Source organism: Salmo trutta, chromosome 20 (genome assembly GCF_901001165.1).
Source record: "Salmo trutta chromosome 20, fSalTru1.1, whole genome shotgun sequence".
NCBI lineage: Eukaryota > Metazoa > Chordata > Actinopteri > Salmoniformes > Salmonidae > Salmo > Salmo trutta.
This window is the reverse complement of record NC_042976.1, coordinates 2858528-2878626: the sequence shown is the minus strand read 5'-3', so window position 1 is coordinate 2878626 and position 20099 is coordinate 2858528. Positions and strand designations below refer to the sequence as shown.

General features: G+C 43.4%; 1 protein-coding gene across 1 annotated transcript; it reads left to right on the top strand.

Annotated features, from left to right (window-relative positions):
• Positions 1-577: 577 nt before the first annotated feature.
• Positions 578-19371, top strand: LOC115155425 (fer-1-like protein 6; the record flags this gene model as incomplete). Its single annotated transcript, XM_029702034.1, is given in 10 exon segments — positions 578-643; positions 952-1007; positions 7534-7622; positions 8130-8250; positions 11078-11132; positions 11421-11552; positions 13994-14056; positions 14157-14235; positions 14453-14609; positions 19185-19371. Coding segments are annotated over 9 exon segments (900 nt in total), but the record flags the coding sequence as incomplete, so codon positions are not given.
• Between the last annotated feature and the right edge of the window lie 728 nt (positions 19372-20099).

Genomic DNA, 20099 nt, shown 5'->3' with positions numbered 1-20099 from the left:
GAGTGAGTGAGTGAGTGAGTGAGTGAGTGAGTGAGTGAGAGAGAGAGAGAGAGAGAGAGAGAGAGAGAGAGAGAGAGAGAGAGAGAGAGAGAGAGATATGTGCTCTCTTTTGACAAGACAACCAACCTAGATTATCTCACTGATCTGAGGAAGGATCTCTTCTCCAAGAGGTCATTCTCAGTGGAGAACCTCCCCCCCAACATAAGCTGCACTGCTGCAACATTCACAGCAGTCGGGTATGAACAAAAACAAGCATTTGTTCAACAAGTCTAAAACCATCCAATCGGCACCTTCACCAGCGAATTTTGGATATTGCATGTTGCGTTTATATTTGTGTTCAGTATATTTATTCAAATAGTACAGACAATAAAGCTACATGTGATCAAGTTGCCAAAACAACCTCTCTGTGTCCCTCATGTTAACATGTCAGATATTCCTTGAGTGACACCTTTGTGTGCGCTATGCAGATGGAGAGCACGCGAGTCGAGCTCTGTTTACCAAAGGGGCTGTGTTCACTACCAGTTTCTGGATCCTGTTCCACACATTGTGTAAACATCTTCAGGTGGAATGCTGCCAATTTAGCGTCTCATTGAATTATAGAATACAGGTGACAGTTTCACAATGTCTTAGTGTAAACAACCAGGTAGGAATACTTTTATTTATTGTAAAATGCAAATTACACTTGGGGGGGAAATTGTTTTTAAACAATTGGGAGTTTTGAAAGTAAAGCTGTTCCCAGTGATAAAACCAGATCAGAATATGGAATGATTCATGAGCAAATAATCATAAAGTCAAGCTATGTAGTGTGTCCGTTTTCTGTTCTCTGGAAAGAAGCATGGCACCAGCCAATATCACTCCAGCTACAAGTATGTCTAGACGCTGTTCTTCTAGCTCATATCGCCTCGTCTGACAACGATATCCTATCCGTGTGCTTGAACTGTCCAACTTCAGACTGAGAGAGAAACTGCAAACCTTCCCTAAGGTTATCAAATGGAGCCCAAACCCAAGTAAGTTGTTTGTTTCACCTTCTTCCCTACTTACAACGTACAGTACATGTGGCAGTATGTGGCAGTATGGATCAATATGAGGCAGTATGTGGCAGTATGTGGCAGTATGGATCAATATGAGGCAGTATGTGGCAGTATGTGGCAGTATGTGGCAGTATGGATCAATATGAGGCAGTATGTGGCAGTATGTGGCAGTATGGATCAATATGAGGCAGTATGTGGCAGTATGTGGCAGTATGGATCAATATGAGGCAGTATGTGGCAGTATGAGGCAGTGCACAGTTGTAGAAGTCTTTTTATGGAACGGTTTCCCAGACACAGATTATGCTTAGACTTGACCTGGACATTAAATGTATGCTCAATGGAGAATCATTATTTAAATGCTTTTTTTTTAGCGCAGGCTTAAATCTGGATGCGGGAAACCGGCCCTCTATAGCCAATCCTATCTACATTTAGAAAATATTTACTGAATCTGATCATTTTGTCTACATGTCAAGATCATTGTTCTACTTTCCAATAGAGAGACTGAATAGAGACAGAATAGAGACTCTCAATAGAGAAACTGAATAGACTCTCAATAGAGAGATTGAATAGAGACACTGAATAGAGACTGAATAGAGACATGCAATAGAGACTGAATAGAGACTCTCAATAGAGAAACTGAATAGAGACTCTCAATAGAGAAACTGAATAGACTCTCAATAGAGAGATTGAATAGAGACACTGAATAGAGACTCTCAATAGAGAAACTCAATAGAGAAACTCAACAGAGAGACTCAACAGAGAAACTCAATAGAGAGACTCAACAGAGAGACTCAACAGAGAGACTCAACAGAGAGACTCAACAGAGAGACTCAACAGAGAAACTCAATAGAGAGACTCAACAGAGAAACTCAAAAGAGAAACTCAACAGAGAGACTCAACAGAGAGACTCAACAGCGAGACTCAACAGAGAAACTCAATAGAGAGACTCAATAGAGAGACTCAATAGAGAAACTTAATAGAGAAACTCAATAGAGAGACTCAATAGAGAAACTCAACAGAGAGACTCAATAGAGAGACTCAATAGAGAAACTTAATAGAGAGACTCAACAGAGAAACTCAATAGAGAAACTTAATAGAGAAACTCAACAGAGAGACTCAACAGAGAAACGTATTAACAGAGAGACTCAACAGAGAGACTCAACAGAGAAACTTAATAGAGAAACTCAACAGAGAGACTCAACAGAGAAATGTATTAACAGAGATACTCAACAGAGAGACTCAACAGAGAAACGTATTAACAGAGAGACTCAACAGAGAGACTCAACAGAGAAATGTATTAATAGAGAAACTCAACAGAGAGACTCAACAGAGAAACTCAACAGAAAAACGAATTAACAGAGAGACTCAACAGAGAGACTCAACAGAGAGACTCAACAGAGACACTCAACAGAGAAACGTATTAACAGAGAGACTCAACAGAGAAACTCAACAGAGAAAGCTATAGGATTCAACATTGTCCCATCGGTTCAGTCGTTTACTCTATGTGAACTGAGGAAAGAGGGGCTCAAGCAGGATTATATCAATATGCAGGATAATTATGCAGGAAGGAAATTCAAACCACTGAAAGTCAAACAAGGGAGGATACAAGAGTGACTGATTGGCTGAGTGGACAGGAGAAACTGGAAAGTGTATTGTGAGACAGAGAGCAGTCAGACACTTTTGGTCAGACAGTGTATCAGAGAGTACTATTTTAATACAACGTAGTGTTATTGCTAGCATTAGGATAGGAATCGGGATAGTGTGTTAATATCGTAGCTATCAGCTGTGTGTGTGGGGGTGGGGAGTGCGTCAGGGACTCCTGGGCATATTTTCCTGTCCAAATGGATAAGGATGCATCAGGTCACAGTGGCAGTCCAGCCACGCACAGGTAAGATCTTAAAATCTCTGCAAATTGCTATGTTAGTTAGAACAGTGTTTCTCAACTCCAGTCATGGTGTACCCCCAGGGATGTACAGGTTTATTCCAGCCCAGTATGGTGTACCCCCAGGGATGTACAGGTTTATTCCATATGGTGAACCCCCAGGGATGTACAGGTTTATTCCATATGGTGAACCCCCAGGGATGTAAAGGTTTATTCCAGCCCAGTATGGTGAACCCCCAGGGATGAACAGGTTTATTCCAGCCCAGTATGGTGTACCCCCAGGGATGTACAGGTTTATTCCAGCCCAGTATGGTGAACCCCCAGGGATGTACAGGTTTATTCCAGCCCAGTATGGTGAACCCCCAGGGATGTACAGGTTTATTCCAGCCCAGTATGGTGTACCCCCAGGGATGTACAGGTTTATTCCAGCCCAGTATGGTGTACCCCTAGGGATGTACAGGTTTATTCCATATGGTGTACCCCCAGGGATGTACAGGTTTATTCCATATGGTGAACCCCCAGGGATGTACAGGTTTATTCCATATGGTGTACCCCCAGGGACGAACATGTTTATTCCATATGGTGTACCCCCAGGGATGTACAGGTTTATTCCATATGGTGAACCCCCAGGGATGTAAAGGTTTATTCCAGCCCAGTATGGTGAACCCCCAGGGATGTACAGGTTTATTCCAGCCCAGTATGGTGTACCCCCAGGGATGTACAGGTTTATTCCAGCCCAGTATGGTGTACCCCCAGGGATGTACAGGTTTATTCCAGCCCAGTATGGTGTACCCCCAGGGATGTACAGGTTTATTCCAGCCCAGTATGGTGTACCCCTAGGGATGTACAGGTTTATTCCATATGGTGTACCCCCAGGGATGTACAGGTTTATTCCATATGGTGAACCCCCAGGGATGTACAGGTTTATTCCATATGGTGTACCCCCAGGGATGAACATGTTTATTCCATATGGTGTACCCCCAGGGATGTACAGGTTTATTCCAGCCCAGTATGGTGAACCCCCAGGGATGTACAGGTTTATTCCAGCCCAGTATGGTGTACCCCCAGGGATGTACAGGTTTATTCCAGCCCAGTATGGTGTACCCCTAGGGATGTACAGGTTTATTCCATATGGTGTACCCCCAGGGATGTACAGGTTTATTCCATATGGTGAACCCCCAGGGATGTACAGGTTTATTCCATATGGTGTACCCCCAGGGACGAACATGTTTATTCCATATGGTGTACCCCCAGGGATGTACAGGTTTATTCCATATGGTGAACCCCCAGGGATGTAAAGGTTTATTCCAGCCCAGTATGGTGAACCCCCAGGGATGTACAGGTTTATTCCAGCCCAGTATGGTGTACCCCCAGGGATGTACAGGTTTATTCCAGCCCAGTATGGTGTACCCCCAGGGATGTACAGGTTTATTCCAGCCCAGTATGGTGTACCCCCAGGGATGTACAGGTTTATTCCAGCCCAGTATGGTGTACCCCTAGGGATGTACAGGTTTATTCCATATGGTGTACCCCCAGGGATGTACAGGTTTATTCCATATGGTGAACCCCCAGGGATGTACAGGTTTATTCCATATGGTGTACCCCCAGGGATGAACATGTTTATTCCATATGGTGTACCCCCAGGGATGTACAGGTTTATTCCAGCCCAGTATGGTGTACCCCCAGGAAAGTACAGGTTTATTCCAGCCCAGTATATATTATATATGGGTCCCGTGTGGCTCAGTTGGTAGAGCATGGTGTTTGCAATGCCACGGTTGTGGGTTCGATTCCCACGGGGGACCAGTACGGAAGAAAAAAAAATGTATGAAATGTATGCATTCACTACTGTAAGTCGCTCTGGATAAGAGCGTCTGCTAAATGACTAAAATGTAAATGTAATGTAAATGTATTCCAGCCCAGTATGGTGTACCCCCAGGGATGAACAGGTGTATTCCAGCCCAGTATGGTGTACCCCCAGGAATGTACAGGTTTATTCCAGCCCAGTATGGTGTACCCCCAGGAATGTACAGGTTTATTCCAGCCCAGTATGGTGAACCCCCAGGGATGTACAGGTTTATTCCAGCCCAGTATGGTGAACCCCCAGGGATGTACAGGTTTATTCCAGCCCAGTATGGTGTACCCCCAGGGATGTACAGGTTTATTCCAGCCCAGTATGGTGTACCCCCAGGGATGAACAGGTTTATTCCAGCCCAGTATGGTGTACCCCCCAGGGATGTACAGGTTTATTCCAGCCCAGTATGGTGTACCCCCAGGGATGTACAGGTTTATTCCAAAATGGTGTACCCCCAGGGATGTACAGGTTTATTCCAGCCCAGTATGGTGTACCCCCAGGAAAGTACAGGTTTATTCCAGCCCAGTATATATTATATATGGGTCCCGTGTGGCTCAGTTGGTAGAGCATGGTGTTTGCAATGCCACGGTTGTGGGTTCGATTCCCACGGGGGACCAGTACGGAAGAAAAAAAAATTTATGAAATGTATGCATTCACTACTGTAAGTCGCTCTGGATAAGAGCGTCTGCTAAATGACTAAAATGTAAATGTAATGTAAATGTATTCCAGCCCAGTATGGTGTACCCCCAGGGATGAACAGGTGTATTCCAGCCCAGTATGGTGTACCCCCAGGAATGTACAGGTTTATTCCAGCCCAGTATGGTGTACCCCCAGGAATGTACAGGTTTATTCCAGCCCAGTATGGTGAACCCCCAGGGATGTACAGGTTTATTCCAGCCCAGTATGGTGAACCCCCAGGGATGTACAGGTTTATTCCAGCCCAGTATGGTGTACCCCCAGGGATGTACAGGTTTATTCCAGCCCAGTATGGTGTACCCCCAGGGATGAACAGGTTTATTCCAGCCCAGTATGGTGTACCCCCCAGGGATGTACAGGTTTATTCCAGCCCAGTATGGTGTACCCCCAGGGATGTACAGGTTTATTCCAAAATGGTGTACCCCCAGGGATGTACAGGTTTATTCCAGCCCAGTATGGTTTACCCCCAGGGATGTACAGGTTTATTCCAGCCCAGTATGGTGTACCCCCAGGGATGTACAGGTTAATTCCAGCCCAGTATGGTGTACCCCCAGGGATGTACAGGTTTATTCCAGCCCAGTATGGTGTACCCCCAGGGATGTACAGGTTTATTCCAGCCCAGTATGGTGTACCCCCAGGGATGAACAGGTTTATTCCATATGGTGTACCCCAGGGATGAACAGGTTTATTCCAGCCCAGTATGGTGTACCCCCAGGGATGTACAGGTTTATTCCAGCCCAGTATGGTGAACCCCCAGGGATGAACAGGTTTATTCCAGCCCAGCATGGTGTACCCCCAGGGATGAACAGGTTTATTCCATATGGTGTACCCCCAGGGATGAACAGGTTTATTCCATATGGTGTACCCCCAGGGATGAACAGGTTTATTCCAGCCCAGCACTAGCACTTTCGATTCAACTACTCACCTCATCATCAAGCCCTTGATTAGTTGAATCCAGGTGCACTATTTAGCTGAGTAAAATAAGTTGAGAATCACAGGATTTACAAACATATCAGGTCTTCCTGCGGTATTCCATCACATACCTTGTCTTCATGTATTCAGGTACCATCCTCCTTGTATGTGTGTTGGTATGTATCCAATGTATTATGTGCATTTAAGGTGTATTGCTGTTCATGAGTGAGAGTGGGAAGGGGTCTAATGTCTAATGTTGTCTACAGGAAGGGGAGGGGGTCTCATGTCTAATGTTGTCTACAGGAAAGGGAGGGGGTCTAATGTCTAATGTTGTCTACAGGAAGTGGTCTAATGTCTAATGTTGTCTACAGGAAGGAGAAGGGGTCTCATGTCTAATGTTGTCTACAGGAAGGGGAAGTGGTCTCATGTCTAATGTTGTCTACAGGAAGGGGAGGGGGTCTAATGTTGTCTACAGGAAGGGGAAGTGGTCTAATGTCTAATGTTGTCTACAGGAAGGAGAAGGGTTCTAATGTCTAATGTTGTCTACAGGAAGGGGTCTCATGTCTAATGTTGTCTACAGGAAGGGGAGGGGGTCTAATGTCTAATGTTGTCTACAGGAAGGGGAGGGGGTCTAATGTCTAATGTTGTCTACAGGAAGGGGAGGGGGTCTAATGTCTAATGTTGTCTACAGGAAGGGGAGGGGGTCTAATGTCTAATGTTGTCTACAGGAAGGGGAGGGGGTCTAATGTCTAATGTTGTCTACAGGAAGGAGAAGGGGTCTAATGTCTAATGTTGTCTACAGGAAGGGGAGGGGGTCTAATGTCTAATGTTGTCTACAGGAAGGGGAGGGGGTCTAATGTCTAATGTTGTCTACAGGAAGGGGTCTAATGTCTAATGTTGTCTACAGGAAGGGGAATTGGTCTAATGTCTAATGTTGTCTACAGGAAGGGGTCTAATGTCTAATGTTGTCTACAGGAAGGGGAAGGGGTCTCATGTCTAATGTTGTCTACAGGAAGGGGAGGGGGTCTAATGTGTAATGTTGTCTACAGGAAGGGGAGGGGGTCTAATGTGTAATGTTGTCTACAGGAAGGGGAGGGGGTCTAATGTGTAATGTTGTCTACAGGAAGGGGAAGTGGTCTCATGTCTAATGTTGTCTACAGGAAGGGGAAGGGGATGTTCGGGCTGAAAGTGAAGAAGAAGAAGAGAGTCACCACATCCGATCTTGTCTTGGCCAATAAAGCAGCTCTAGGTACGGCCTTGAAAACAAACAATCTAACTGTAAACAGTAAGAGCAGATTGTGATTGGAGATATCTGCTTACCAAATGGCTCACTATTCCCTATGTAGTGCACTATTTTTGACCAGGTCCCATAAGGTAGTGCACTAGTTTCGACCAGGGCTCATAGGGAGTAGGGTTCCATTTGGGATGAATACACCTAAGCCATATCCATACAGTCAGCTCTAATGGAGTTAACCCTGATCAAACAGTCATGTGCTTCTGTATTTATGGAGTATTGCATTGTGTACTCTTGGATTAATAAGGATACACATGTGATCGTGTACCCTCCTGATATTTAACCTTCATGGGGTCACTTTACTTTTGTACATCATGACATGTTGACTTTCATAGCTGAACTTCTAGCTGGTATGACCAGAGGATGATGGACCACCCTCTGATTCTGGTTTCCTTGCCAATGTCCTTTACTCTTGATTAAAATGGATTGATTGATTGATTGATTTGTGTCATGCCCGGCCAGATGGTACAGAGCCAGAGGGTAAAGCTGAGGTCACTGGTCTGTTAGAAGGACAGTACCCCGACGATGGTCAGCCTGGCCCTTCTGGAACACTACCTGTCAGACAGCTACCCCAGACCAAGAGGTACATCACAACATAGGTTTTAATGTATTGTGTTGTGTTGTATTGTATTGTGTTGTATTGTGGTGTTGTGTTGTGTGTTGTGTTGTATTGTGGTGTTGTGTTGTGTGTTGTGTTGTATTGTGTTGTGTTGTGTGGTATTGTGTTGTGGTGTTGTATTGTTTTGTGTTGTGTTGTGTTGTATTGCGTGTACACACTGACTACTTCCTGCTGACCTCTTGCGAGGTCCCCCTTGAGTCTCTTCCTGGTTAAATACATGTTAAATAAATACATTTAAACAAAAAAACAAAAAAACATTTTAGGCTCTAAGGAGGCGCAAATGTCAAAGAAACGTTAGTTTGCAATTTTATCATGTAAAAACTGGCGCACTGGGCATTTTCCACCCTTTCCGCCAGAGTTGGTTGTTTACCTGTCTAACATTAGCTCACTTGCACTGAGGTGAGAGCGGTGGAAATATTTGAGGTGTGTCCTTAAAAACATGCGCCAATATGCCAATTTCAGTCAGGCAACTAGGGATATACAAGACGGACCAAAAGCTGGTCTTAGCGGCAACGCAATTGGTTATGGTATTGATTTTGCTAGCTACAATGTAGAAAATAGTACAAAATAAAGAAAAACCCTTGAATGAGTAGGTGTGTCTAAACTTCTGACTGGTGCTGTATATAAAGTTTTTTGGGGTGGGGGGCTCAGATAACTTGTGGGGGCGGGGGGCCAAATAAAATCACAGGCGAGTCAAATTAGGCCCATGACCCCCAGTTGGGGAACCCTGGTCTATTGCCTGATATTTCCACGTTGAAAGGTATCATTTTCTGGTCAACCTCTCTATTAAAAAAAATGTATGTCCTTCATGTTTTTTTTGTGACTGGATGGATCTTCACCATTTTCTGGTACCAACACCAAATTACACACCTATCCCCTAGTTAGAAGTGAATCCTCTCTTGTGCCATCAAAGGATACACGAATGTCTATGATGACATTCTCATCCTCCTTCAGCAACTCTGCTATGTCTGGGTCTATATACTCTTATCTCTCTCTTCTCTAATGAGCTTTACAGCACTCTCCATTGACTGTAGCCCTCTGTAAATATCTGCAACTAAAGTGTGTGGGGGGGGGTACTTTTTATGTCTGTTGATATTACGGTCATAACTGCAGGACTAAAATATCAGCATTTTACCCTATGTAAATATCAGCACATGTTTACTTTATGTAAAGCTAATTTCACACTAATAACAGTAGGTTACCGCCCTATCACACTGTAGGCCCTATGTATAGTTATGTTTTCCTATCACTCTGATTTATTCACTTTGAATACATTTTTCTGGAGCAAGGAAATAAATATTATTTATACACAGCAAGTCACCTGACAATAATGGGCCACTCTCCCTTTTTTATTTTACCTGTCATTCTCCTGTCATGTCTCTGATATGAGTTTGAGACACGAGGAAGGAATCCCTAGGATTTTGCTTATTTTCTTTAGAGCTGCATAACCATGTCCAAGTTTGTGGGCTAGAAGAACCATGCTGATATTTATATTTTAAATGGCTGTAACGCGGGTCGTCTAATGAGGACCAAGACGCGGCATGCGACGTGCTCATAATTACTTTTATTAAACTTTCAAACAACAAAACGACCGAAAACAGACCCGTCAGGTGCAACATACACAAAACAGGAAACAACCACCCACAAAACACAGGGGGAAAAAAAAACACCCCTACTAAATAGGACCTTCAATTAGAGGCAACGAGGAACAGCTGCCTCCAATTGAAGGTCAACCCAAGAAACTTAAACATAGAAATAGACATACTAGAACAAACATAGAAATATACTAACATAGAACAAAAACCTCGAAACACATAAAACAAACACCCCCTGCCACGTCCTGACCAAACTACAATAACAAATAACCTCTTTTACTGGTCAGGACGTGACAGTGGCACATCTCCCCTGGAGCACTGGTGCAGCCTGGAGAAAACACTCCTAAATGTATCACCTTCACACTGTGTACATTCTACCATGACAGACTTACAAAATCACTGGTTGATGGGGGTCTATGGTGATTTTCAGTCCAGTGTTTAGACACTTAACGGCAAATCATGTACAAGTTGGTTTATTTGTGACATGTGGAATAAAAGCCACTGTTGTCTGGCTGCTGTCTTGTTGATCGTTGCCAGCTGTCAATTTTCATCTCAACTAATTTACTTCTCGACGCGCTGCTGCCGGCTACCTCCTTTTCCTCCTCTACCTGTACTGCCACTGACTTATCAGGCAATTGTTTTCTTTAATTCACTGCTTTTCTCGCATTGGCTAACTGATATCGCCTATTTTCTATTCACATACTGTAGGTTTATTCTTCAAGATTTTCTCATTTTGTCTCTCTTTACGTTGATTCTTCGCGCGATGTATTTTCAAACATTTGTGAGGCCTTTTATTAACCAATCAGGTTACCGGATATTACTAATCTCTCAGCACTACGTCTAAAACGGATATCGCGATGTATGGACGGAAAACAAGCTTCTGAACGATATATGATTCAACATGGAGAGTTTCTAAAAATTAAAGGTTGAAGTTCTACATGAAACATGAGAACAAGAACGACATTTATGGAATGTGTAGTTGACGGAATTTTGGTAAAACGATACAAATCAATCATTTGTATACAGTATTGCCGATGTATTTGTACATTTTATGAAAGTATGGAAAGTTATAGTTGCAAAATATCCCCAAAATCTGAAAATTGACAGATTAAAATGTTTGCCTGTTTTGCCAGGCCTTGTATAAACTCATACTGTATAACTCATGGTAATAATGTCAATTTAATAACTCCACACAGATCTAAACTAATACCAAAGATTCTGGACAGTGAGAAAAGGCCACAGACTTTCCAGGTTGGTTGACTGATTCATATTGTATCTGGTGTTAAGGGAATAGCCACTGGATGTTTGGGACACATTGCCATCTAACTTTTGTCCAAAAATTCTGTCCTCATATGACAAAATCTGTATATTCTTAACTGTAAATGTCCTCTCCTATCATGTGTAATTTGTATTGTATTCATATTGTATATGCTGCAAGTATATTATGTGTACATTCCTCTGTCTATAGTCTATCTGTCCATTGCTGGCAGAACCATATCACTTGGTGAATAAAGGTGATTTTGATGATCTTCCCTTCAGATTGCCATCAACATCACCGAGGCCAAACAGCTGGTGGGGGAGAATATTGACCCTAGCGTAATCATGGAGATAGGAGACGAGAAGAAACAGACCACCGTCAAAGAGGGCACCAACGCCCCCTTCATCAATGAGGTGAACCTTCTCCACTGAGCCTGCTTCCTCTCTAAGTTTCTTCCTAGAATTCCTGCCTTCCAAGGAGATTTTTTTACCCTCTGAGCCTGGTTCTTCTCTAGGTTTCTTCCTAGGATCCTGCCTTCTAGGGAGTTGTTTCCGAGCCACTGTGCTACCGCTTCTGTATTGCTTGCTGTCTGGGGTTGTACGATTGGTATCTGTAATGCATTACACTGTAACAAGTATTGTAGTTAATTGTAATAACTCATAGTAACACTGTAATAACAACATGTAACTGGTGGTAACTGCAGTCTGTAATTACAGAGGTGTAATAACAAATGCTTGTTACCATGCTTGTTACTAATGGACAACTTTCCACTAAATTCACCAATTTTCTTCTCAGCTGATTCAGTAATAACGGTCACAAGGTTGTAATCTCTGGTGGACAGATGCACTGGGTGTCTGAGTTTACAAAGGTTGGAGGTTCAAAAGACACTAATTACCTACCGGTGAATGCACTCTTCAAAATCTGCACTCAATGTTTTTGCTAGCACACGCACCTAAAAAAAATGTACTAAAAAAGGTTAAGTTGATTCTATATAATGACTTACTAATCAAATCAAATCAAATGTATTTATATAGCCCTTCTTACATCAGCTGATATCTCAAAGTGCTGTACAGAAACCCAGCCTAAACCCCCAAACAGCAAGCAATGCAGGTGTAGAAGCACGGTGGCTAGGAAAAACTCCCTAGAAAGGCCAGAACCTAGGAAGAAACCTAGAGAGGAACCAGGCTATGAGGGGTGGCCAGTCCTCTTCTGGCTGTACTGGGTAGAGAGGAACCAGGCTATGAGGGGTGGCCAGTCCTCTTCTGGCTGTACTGGGTAGAGAGGAACCAGGCTATGAGGGCTGGCCAGTCCTCTTCTGGCTGTGCCGGGTGGAGATTATAACAGAACATGGCCTAGATGTTCAAATGTTCATAGATGACCAGCAGGGTCAAATAATAATACTTGTTACCAAGCGAAGATACCTACAAACAAAAGATGAGCTTCTACTTTTGCCGACTTTATTGCAACATGTAAAAACACCTTACATTTCTGACAAAATAATAAGGATTTTTATTGTTAGATTAATGATTTAATTAATGAATTAGATTAAACAAAACTAAAGGCCTATTCAATAACTTAAAAACAACTATTCTAGTGGTGACTCATATCTGTAACCTTATAGTAGGAGTAGCCTAAAGAGCTGGGATTGTATTTTTATTGCGTTTTTAACATTACAAGTAACAATAGAAAAAAAACGACATCTCTGACTCTTGTCTTCGTCTGTTTCTTCTTTCTTGTTAACATTTTCCCAGCCTGGAGTCTGAGATCTTGTTGGGAATCTGTGTTAAAGAAGAAAAAAAAAGAATACATGACTATTTAGGATTGTCACTCTACTACCTTACCCCTAGTTATCATCACCATGACAACTAGTTAAGGCATTATAGCTAGCTAGGCCTTTCCTAGCTACCAGTTGTAGTGTTATCCAGTTAGCAATAATACCCGCTTGCTAATACTAAAATGTTATCTGTTGTTTAGCTAGATTGAAAAGGAACTAACCCTACTCATAGTGTGTTGACACAAGTAACGTAATACCCTTGGGTAACTCATACCGTGAGAACAAGGTTCAGGGAAGATAATGACACTCAAGTCCAGCTAACGTTAGCTAGCTAGCGTGTAGCCACCATAGCATATTTCTCAGCTTTAGTTAGCAAGCTAGCTTGTTAGCTAGCGTGTAGCCACCATAGCATATTTATCAGCTTTAGTTAGCAAGCTAGCTTGTTAGCTAGCGTGTAGCCACCATAGCATATTTCTCAGCTTTAGTTAGCTAGCTAGCTTGTTAGCTAGCGTGTAGCCACCATAGCATATTTCTCAGCTTTAGATAGCTAGCTAGCTTGTTAGCTAGCGTGTAGCCACCATAGCATATTTCTCAGCTTTAGATAGCTAGCTAGCTTGTTAGCTAGCGTGTAGCCACCATAGCATATTTCTCAGCTTTAGTTAGCGAGCTAGCTTGTTAGCTAGCGTGTAGCCACCATAGCATATTTCTCAGCTTTAGTTAGCTAGCTAGCTTGTTAGCTAGCGTGTAGCCACCATGGCAAATTTGTCAGCTTTAGTTAGCTAGCTAGTCAAGGTTAGAAAAATGGGATGCTATAGGAAACTTTTAACATTTGTAACAAGCATGGTAGTAAGCATTCGTTGTTACACCCACTGTAATTACAGACTGCAATTACCACATGTTGTTATTACAATGTAACTATGATTTATTACAATACCTGTTACACTGTAATTACATATGGAATTACAGTGTAACAAGGACCCTTAATAAAATGAAGTGATACCGGATGTTGGTATTGGAATAATACTAATAATCAATGTCTTTCCTTGTTGCTCTATATATTCTCTTTATTTTTCGAAACAGTACTTCGTGTTTGATTATTACGGCCATCAAGAGAGCTTTTTTGACAAAGTCATCAAACTATCAGTAAGTAAATGCATTGCTCATCCATAAAGAAATTTATAAAAAGCAACAAAAAAAAAAAAAACAACTCTTCAAATATTTAGTTTGTCTGTCTCATCTCCAGGTGATGCATACCAAGATCATGAAAGGCTTCTGTGTGGGCTCCTTCAAGATGGACGTGGGAACGGTCTATAGACAACCTGGTAAGAGAACGATCCCCCCCTTTATGTCCCCCCATGCTCCCATCCCCCCCCTGCTTCAGCCCGGTGCTCCTTCATAACTGACTGGATTGCTGAAAAGCTAACTGAACGCTAATGCGAACTTTCTTGCTGTTTTTCAACGTGAGCTCTGGTGAGCAAGATGTCCCAATTGATTTGTTACAGCAAATAAACTTGAACGTGATATGCGTCCCTGTCTTAGGTCACCAGTTCACCAATAAGTGGGCGGTGCTGACGGACCCGGCAGACATCAGGACCGGGGTCAAAGGTTACCTGAAGTGCGACATCAGCGTGATGGGGAAGGGAGACGCCATACAGTCCTCCCAGAAGACCAGCGATGCTGAGGAGCAGATAGACAAGTAAGACACACACACACACCTCTCCCAGAATACCAGTGATGCTGAGTAACAGACAAGAAAGACACACTCTTGTTTGACCTGCATGCAGACAGGTGTGTTTAAGTAGTAGCATCAAATCAAATCAAATTTAGCAGATGTTAATGCGAGTGTAGCGAAATGCTTGTGCTTCTAGTTCCGACCGTGCAGTAATATCTAACAAGTAATATAATCTACCAATTTCACAACAACTACCTTGTACACACAAGTTTAAAGGAATGAATACGAATATGTACATATAAATATATAAATGAGTGATGGCCGAACGGCGTAGGCAAGATGCAATAGATGGTATAGAGTACAGTATATACATATGAGATGAGTAATGTAGGGTATGTAAACATTATATAAAGTGGCATTGTTTAAAGTGGCTAGTGATACATTACATCAAGATGGCAAGATGCAGTAGATGGTATAGAGTACAGTATATACATATGAGATGAGTAATGAAGGGTATGTAAACATTATATAAAGTGGCTACTGATAAATTGATTACATCAATTTCTCCATTATTAAAGTGGCTAGAGATGAGTCAGTATGTTGGCAGCAGCCACTCAATGTTAGTGATGGCTATTTAACAGTCTGATGGCCTTGAGATAGAAGCTGTTTTTCAGTCTCTCAGTCCCAGCTTTGATGCACCTGTACTGACCTCGCCTTCTGGATGATAGAGGGGTGAACAGGCAGTGGCTCGGGTGGTTGTTGTCCTTGATGATCTTTTTGGCCTTCCTTTGACATCGGGCGGTGTAGGTGTCCTGGAGGGCAGGTAGTTTGCCCCCGGTGATGCGTTGTGCAGACCTCACTACCCTCTGGAGAGCCTTACGGTTGTGGGCGGAGCAGTTGCCGTACCAGGCGGTGATACAGCCCGACAGGATGCTCTCGATTGTGCATCTGTAAAAGTTTTTGAGTGTTTTTGGTGACAAGCCGAATTTCTTCAGCCTCCTGAGGTTGTAGAGGTGCTGCTGCGCCTTTTTCACCATGCTGTCTGTGTGGGTGGAACCATTTCAGTTTGTCCGTGATGTGTATGCCGAGGAACTTAAAACTCTCCACCCTCTCCACTACTGTCCCGTCAATGTAGATAGGGGGCTGCTCCCTCTGCTGTTTCCTGAAGTCCACGATCATCTCCTTTGTTTTGGTGACATTGAGTGTGAGGTTATTTTCCTGACACCACACTCCGAGTGCCCTCACCTCCTCCCTGCAGGTCGTCTCGTCGTTGTTGGTAATCAAGTCTCTGAGGACGCGGCCTGGGATGCCGTCTGGGCCTGCAGCCTTGCGAGGATTAACACGTTTAAATGTTTTACTCACGTTGGCTGCAGTGAAGGAGAGCCCGCAGGTTTTGGTAGCGGGCCGTGTCAGTGGCACTGTATTGTCCTCAAAGCGAGCAAAAAACTTGTTTAGTCTGTCTGGGAGCAAGGCATCCTGGTCCGCGACGGGGCTGGTTTTCTTTTTGTAGTCCATGATTGACTGTAGACCCTGCCACATACCTCTCGTGTCTGAGCCGTTGAATTGTGACTAGACTTTGTCTCTATACTGACGCTTAGCTTGTTTGATTGTCTTGTGGAGGGAAGAGCTACACTGTTTGTATTCGGTCATGTTTCCGGTTGCCTTGCCCTGATTAAAAGCAGTGGTTCGCGCTTTCAGTTTTGCGTGAATGCTGCCATCAATCCACGGTTTCTGGTTGGGGAATGTTTTAATAGTCGCTGTGGATACATGCGTCGCGGAAGTTAGAATAACAGTGGTCTAGGGTTTTGCCCGCCCTGGTAGCACATCCGATATGCTGATAGAATTTGGGGAGCCTTGTTTTCAGATTAGCCTTGTTAAAATCCCCAGCTACAATAAATGCAGCCTCAGGATATGTGGTTTCCAGTTTACATAGAGTCCAATGAAGTTCATTCAGGGCCGTCGATGTGTCTGATTGGGGGGGGGATATACACGACTATGATTATGATCGAAGAGAATTCTCTTGGTAGATAATGCGGTCGGCATTTGATTGTGAGGAATTCTAGGTCAGGTGAACAAAAGGACTTGAGTTCCTGTATGTTGTTATGATCACAGCACGTCTCGTTAATCATAAGGCACACACCCCCGCCCTTCTTCTTACCAGAGATGTTTGTTTCTGTCGGTGCGATGCGTGAAGAAACCAGGTGGCTGTACCGACTCAGATAGCGTGTCTCGAGGTGAACCATGTTTCCGTGAAACAACATCCCCACAGCGTGATGCTGCCACCATCATGAGGACAGGAGTGTTTAAGTAGTAGCGTGCAGACAGGTGTGTTTGAATAGTGGGTCTATGAGTAATCTCACGCGCCGGCAATGAGATTATATAGCATAATATCATTATTCAGAGACACTCGTCTGGCTTTGTGAGATTAAATTATGAGTAATCCTTATCATCGACAAACACAAAGTAAAAGGACAAAACTAACACACCGCTTCACCAGAATCCTGTTATCATGTAGGAAGGAGGTTTCTTTCTCTGGTATACAAGACAAAGCCCTTTGTTGATGTACAACTGTAAAGTTTTCAGACCTATTGACTTTTTCCACATTTTGTTACGTTACAGAATTATTCTTAAATGGATTAAATAAATAAACAATCCTCAGCAATCTACACACAATACCCCATAATGATGAAGCAAAAACAGGTTTTTATTTATTTTTTGCAAATTTATCAAAAATAAAAAAGAGTTTTTGTTTTTTATTTTTGATAAATTTGCAAAAAAAAATAAAAAATACATATTTACAGAAGTATTCCATTGGCTATGAGACTCCAAAATGTGCTCAGGTGCATCCTGTTTCCATTGATCATCCTTGAGATGTTTCTACAACTTGATTGGAGTCCACCTGTGGTAAATTCAATTGATTGGACAGGATTTGGAAAGGCACACACCTGTCTATATAAGGTCCCACAGTTGACAGTGCATGTCAGAGCAGAAACCAAGCCATGAGGTCGAAGGAATTGTCTGTAGAGCTTCAAGACAGGATTGTGTTGAGGCACAGATCTGGGGAAGGGTACCAAAAATGTCTGCAGCATTGAAGGTCCCCAAGAACACAGTGGCCTCCATCATTCTTAAATGGAAGAAGTTTGGAACCACCAGGACACTTCCTAGAGCTGGCCGCCCGGACAAACTGAGCAATCAGGGGACAAGGGCCTTGGTCAGGGAGGTGACCAAGAACCTGATGGTCAGTCTGACAGAGCTCCAGAGTTCCTCTGTGGAGATGGGAGAATCTTCCAGAAGGACAACCATCTCTGCAGCACTCCCCCAATCAGGCCTTTACGGTAGAGTGGCCAGGCGGAAGCCACTCCTCAGTAAAAGGCATATGACAGCCCACTTGGAGTTTGCCAAAAGTCACCTAGAGACTCTCAGACCATGAGAAACATCTCTGGTCTGATGAAAGATTGAACTCTTTGGCCTGAATGCCAAGCGTCACTTCTGGAGGAAACCTGGCACCATCCCTACGGTGAAGCATGGTGGTGGCAGCATCATGCTGTGGGGATGTTTTCCAGTGGCAGGGACTAGAAGACTAGTCAGGATCGAGGCAGGGATGAAGAGAGCAAAGTACAGAGAGATCCTTGATGAAAACCTGCACCAGAGCGCTCAGGACCTCAGACTGGGGCAAAGGTTCACCTTCGAACAGGGCAACGACCCTAAGCACACAGCCAAGACAACACAGGAGTGGCTTCAGGACAAATCTCTGAATGTCCTTGAGTGGCCCATCCAGAGCCCGGACTTGAACCCGATCGAACATCTCTGGAGAGACCTGAAAATAGCTGTGCGGTGACGCTCCCCATCCAACCTGACAGAGCTTGAGAGGATCTGCAGAGAAGAATTGGAGAAACTCCCCAAATACAGCTGTGTCAAGCTTGTAGCGTCATACCCAAGAAGACTCAAGTCTGTAATCGCTGCCAAATGTGCTTCAACAAAGTACTGAGTAAAGGGTCTGAATACTTATGTAAATGTGATATTTCAGTTTTTCATTTGTCATAAATTAGCAAACATTTCTAAAAACCTGTTTTTGCTTTGTCATTATGTGTGTAGATTGATCAGGTAAAAAAACAATATAATACATTCTAGAATAAGGCTGTAATGTAACAAATTGTTGAAAAAGTCAAGGGGTCTGAATACTTTCCGAAGGCACTGTATGTGGTTTTCATCAAACCCTGCAGTCCTCAGCTATCCTCTGGGAATACAATGAACATCTTTCTGTATATGTGTTTACCCAAATCAATTACATTAAATTCAAGCACAGCAATGAAGTTAAAAAGACAGCTCAAACAGATCTGGAGGTTAGTTCAGGAGGTTCGTCCAGGAGGCTCGTCCAGGAGGCTAGTCCGGGAGTTTGGTTCAGCAGTTTGGTTCAGGAGGCTAGTTCAGGGGGTTAGTCCAGGAGGTTAGTCCAGGAGGTTCGTCCAGGAGGCTAGTCCAGGAGGCTAGTCCATGAGGGTAGTCCAGGAGGCAAATCCAGGAGGTTAGTCCAGGAAGCTAGTCCATTCAGATGCCATTCTCTCTCAAAATGTTTTCACCCTCTGACCTTTGACCCAGGAACTTGTTGGTTCCCGAGGGGTTCCCCTCAGAGCGTCCCTGGGCCAGGTTCTATGTGAAGGTGTACCGAGCGGAGGGTCTGCCTCGTAACAACTCCTCCATCATGGCTAACGTCACCAAGGCCTTCATAGGGGACAACACAGCCCTCATAGACCCATACGTGGTGGTGACCTTCTTCAAACAGATGGTAAGGTTATTGATAAGGAGACAGAGAGACCGTAGTACATGATTCTACAGTAAGGTTATTGATAAGGAGACAGACAGACTCTAGTACATGATTCTACAGTAAGGTTATTGATAAGGAGACAGACAGACTCTAGTACATGATTCTACAGTAAGGTTATTGATAAGGAGACAGACAGACTCTAGTACATGATTCTACAGTAAGGTTATTGATAAGGAGACAGACAGACTCTAGTACATGATTCTACAGTAAGGTTATTGATAAGGAGACAGACAGACTCTAGTACATGATTCTACAGTAAGGTTATTGATAAGGAGACAGACAGACTCTAGTACATGATTCTACAGTAAGGTTATTGATAAGGAGACAGACAGACTCTAGTACATGATTCTACAGTAAGGTTATTGATAAGGAGACAGACAGACTCTAGTACATGATTCTACAGTAAGGTTATTGAGCTGTTAAAATGCTAACATTTTCTTTGCCTGGATCCAGATCTATTTGTGCTGTATTGTCACAGTTGACAATAAGCCATAAGAGTTGGCAAGACAGCACCAACATATTCTGGACCAGGCTACAAGAACAGGCCACAGACAGAAGTGTGAAGAACACTTGGTCCTAGCTACTTCATCTCTCTCTCTCTCTCTCTCTCTCTCTCTCTCTCTCTCTCTCCCTCTCTCTCTGCTCTCTCTCTGTATGTCTCCTCAATCTCTCATTCTTTCCTCTCTCTC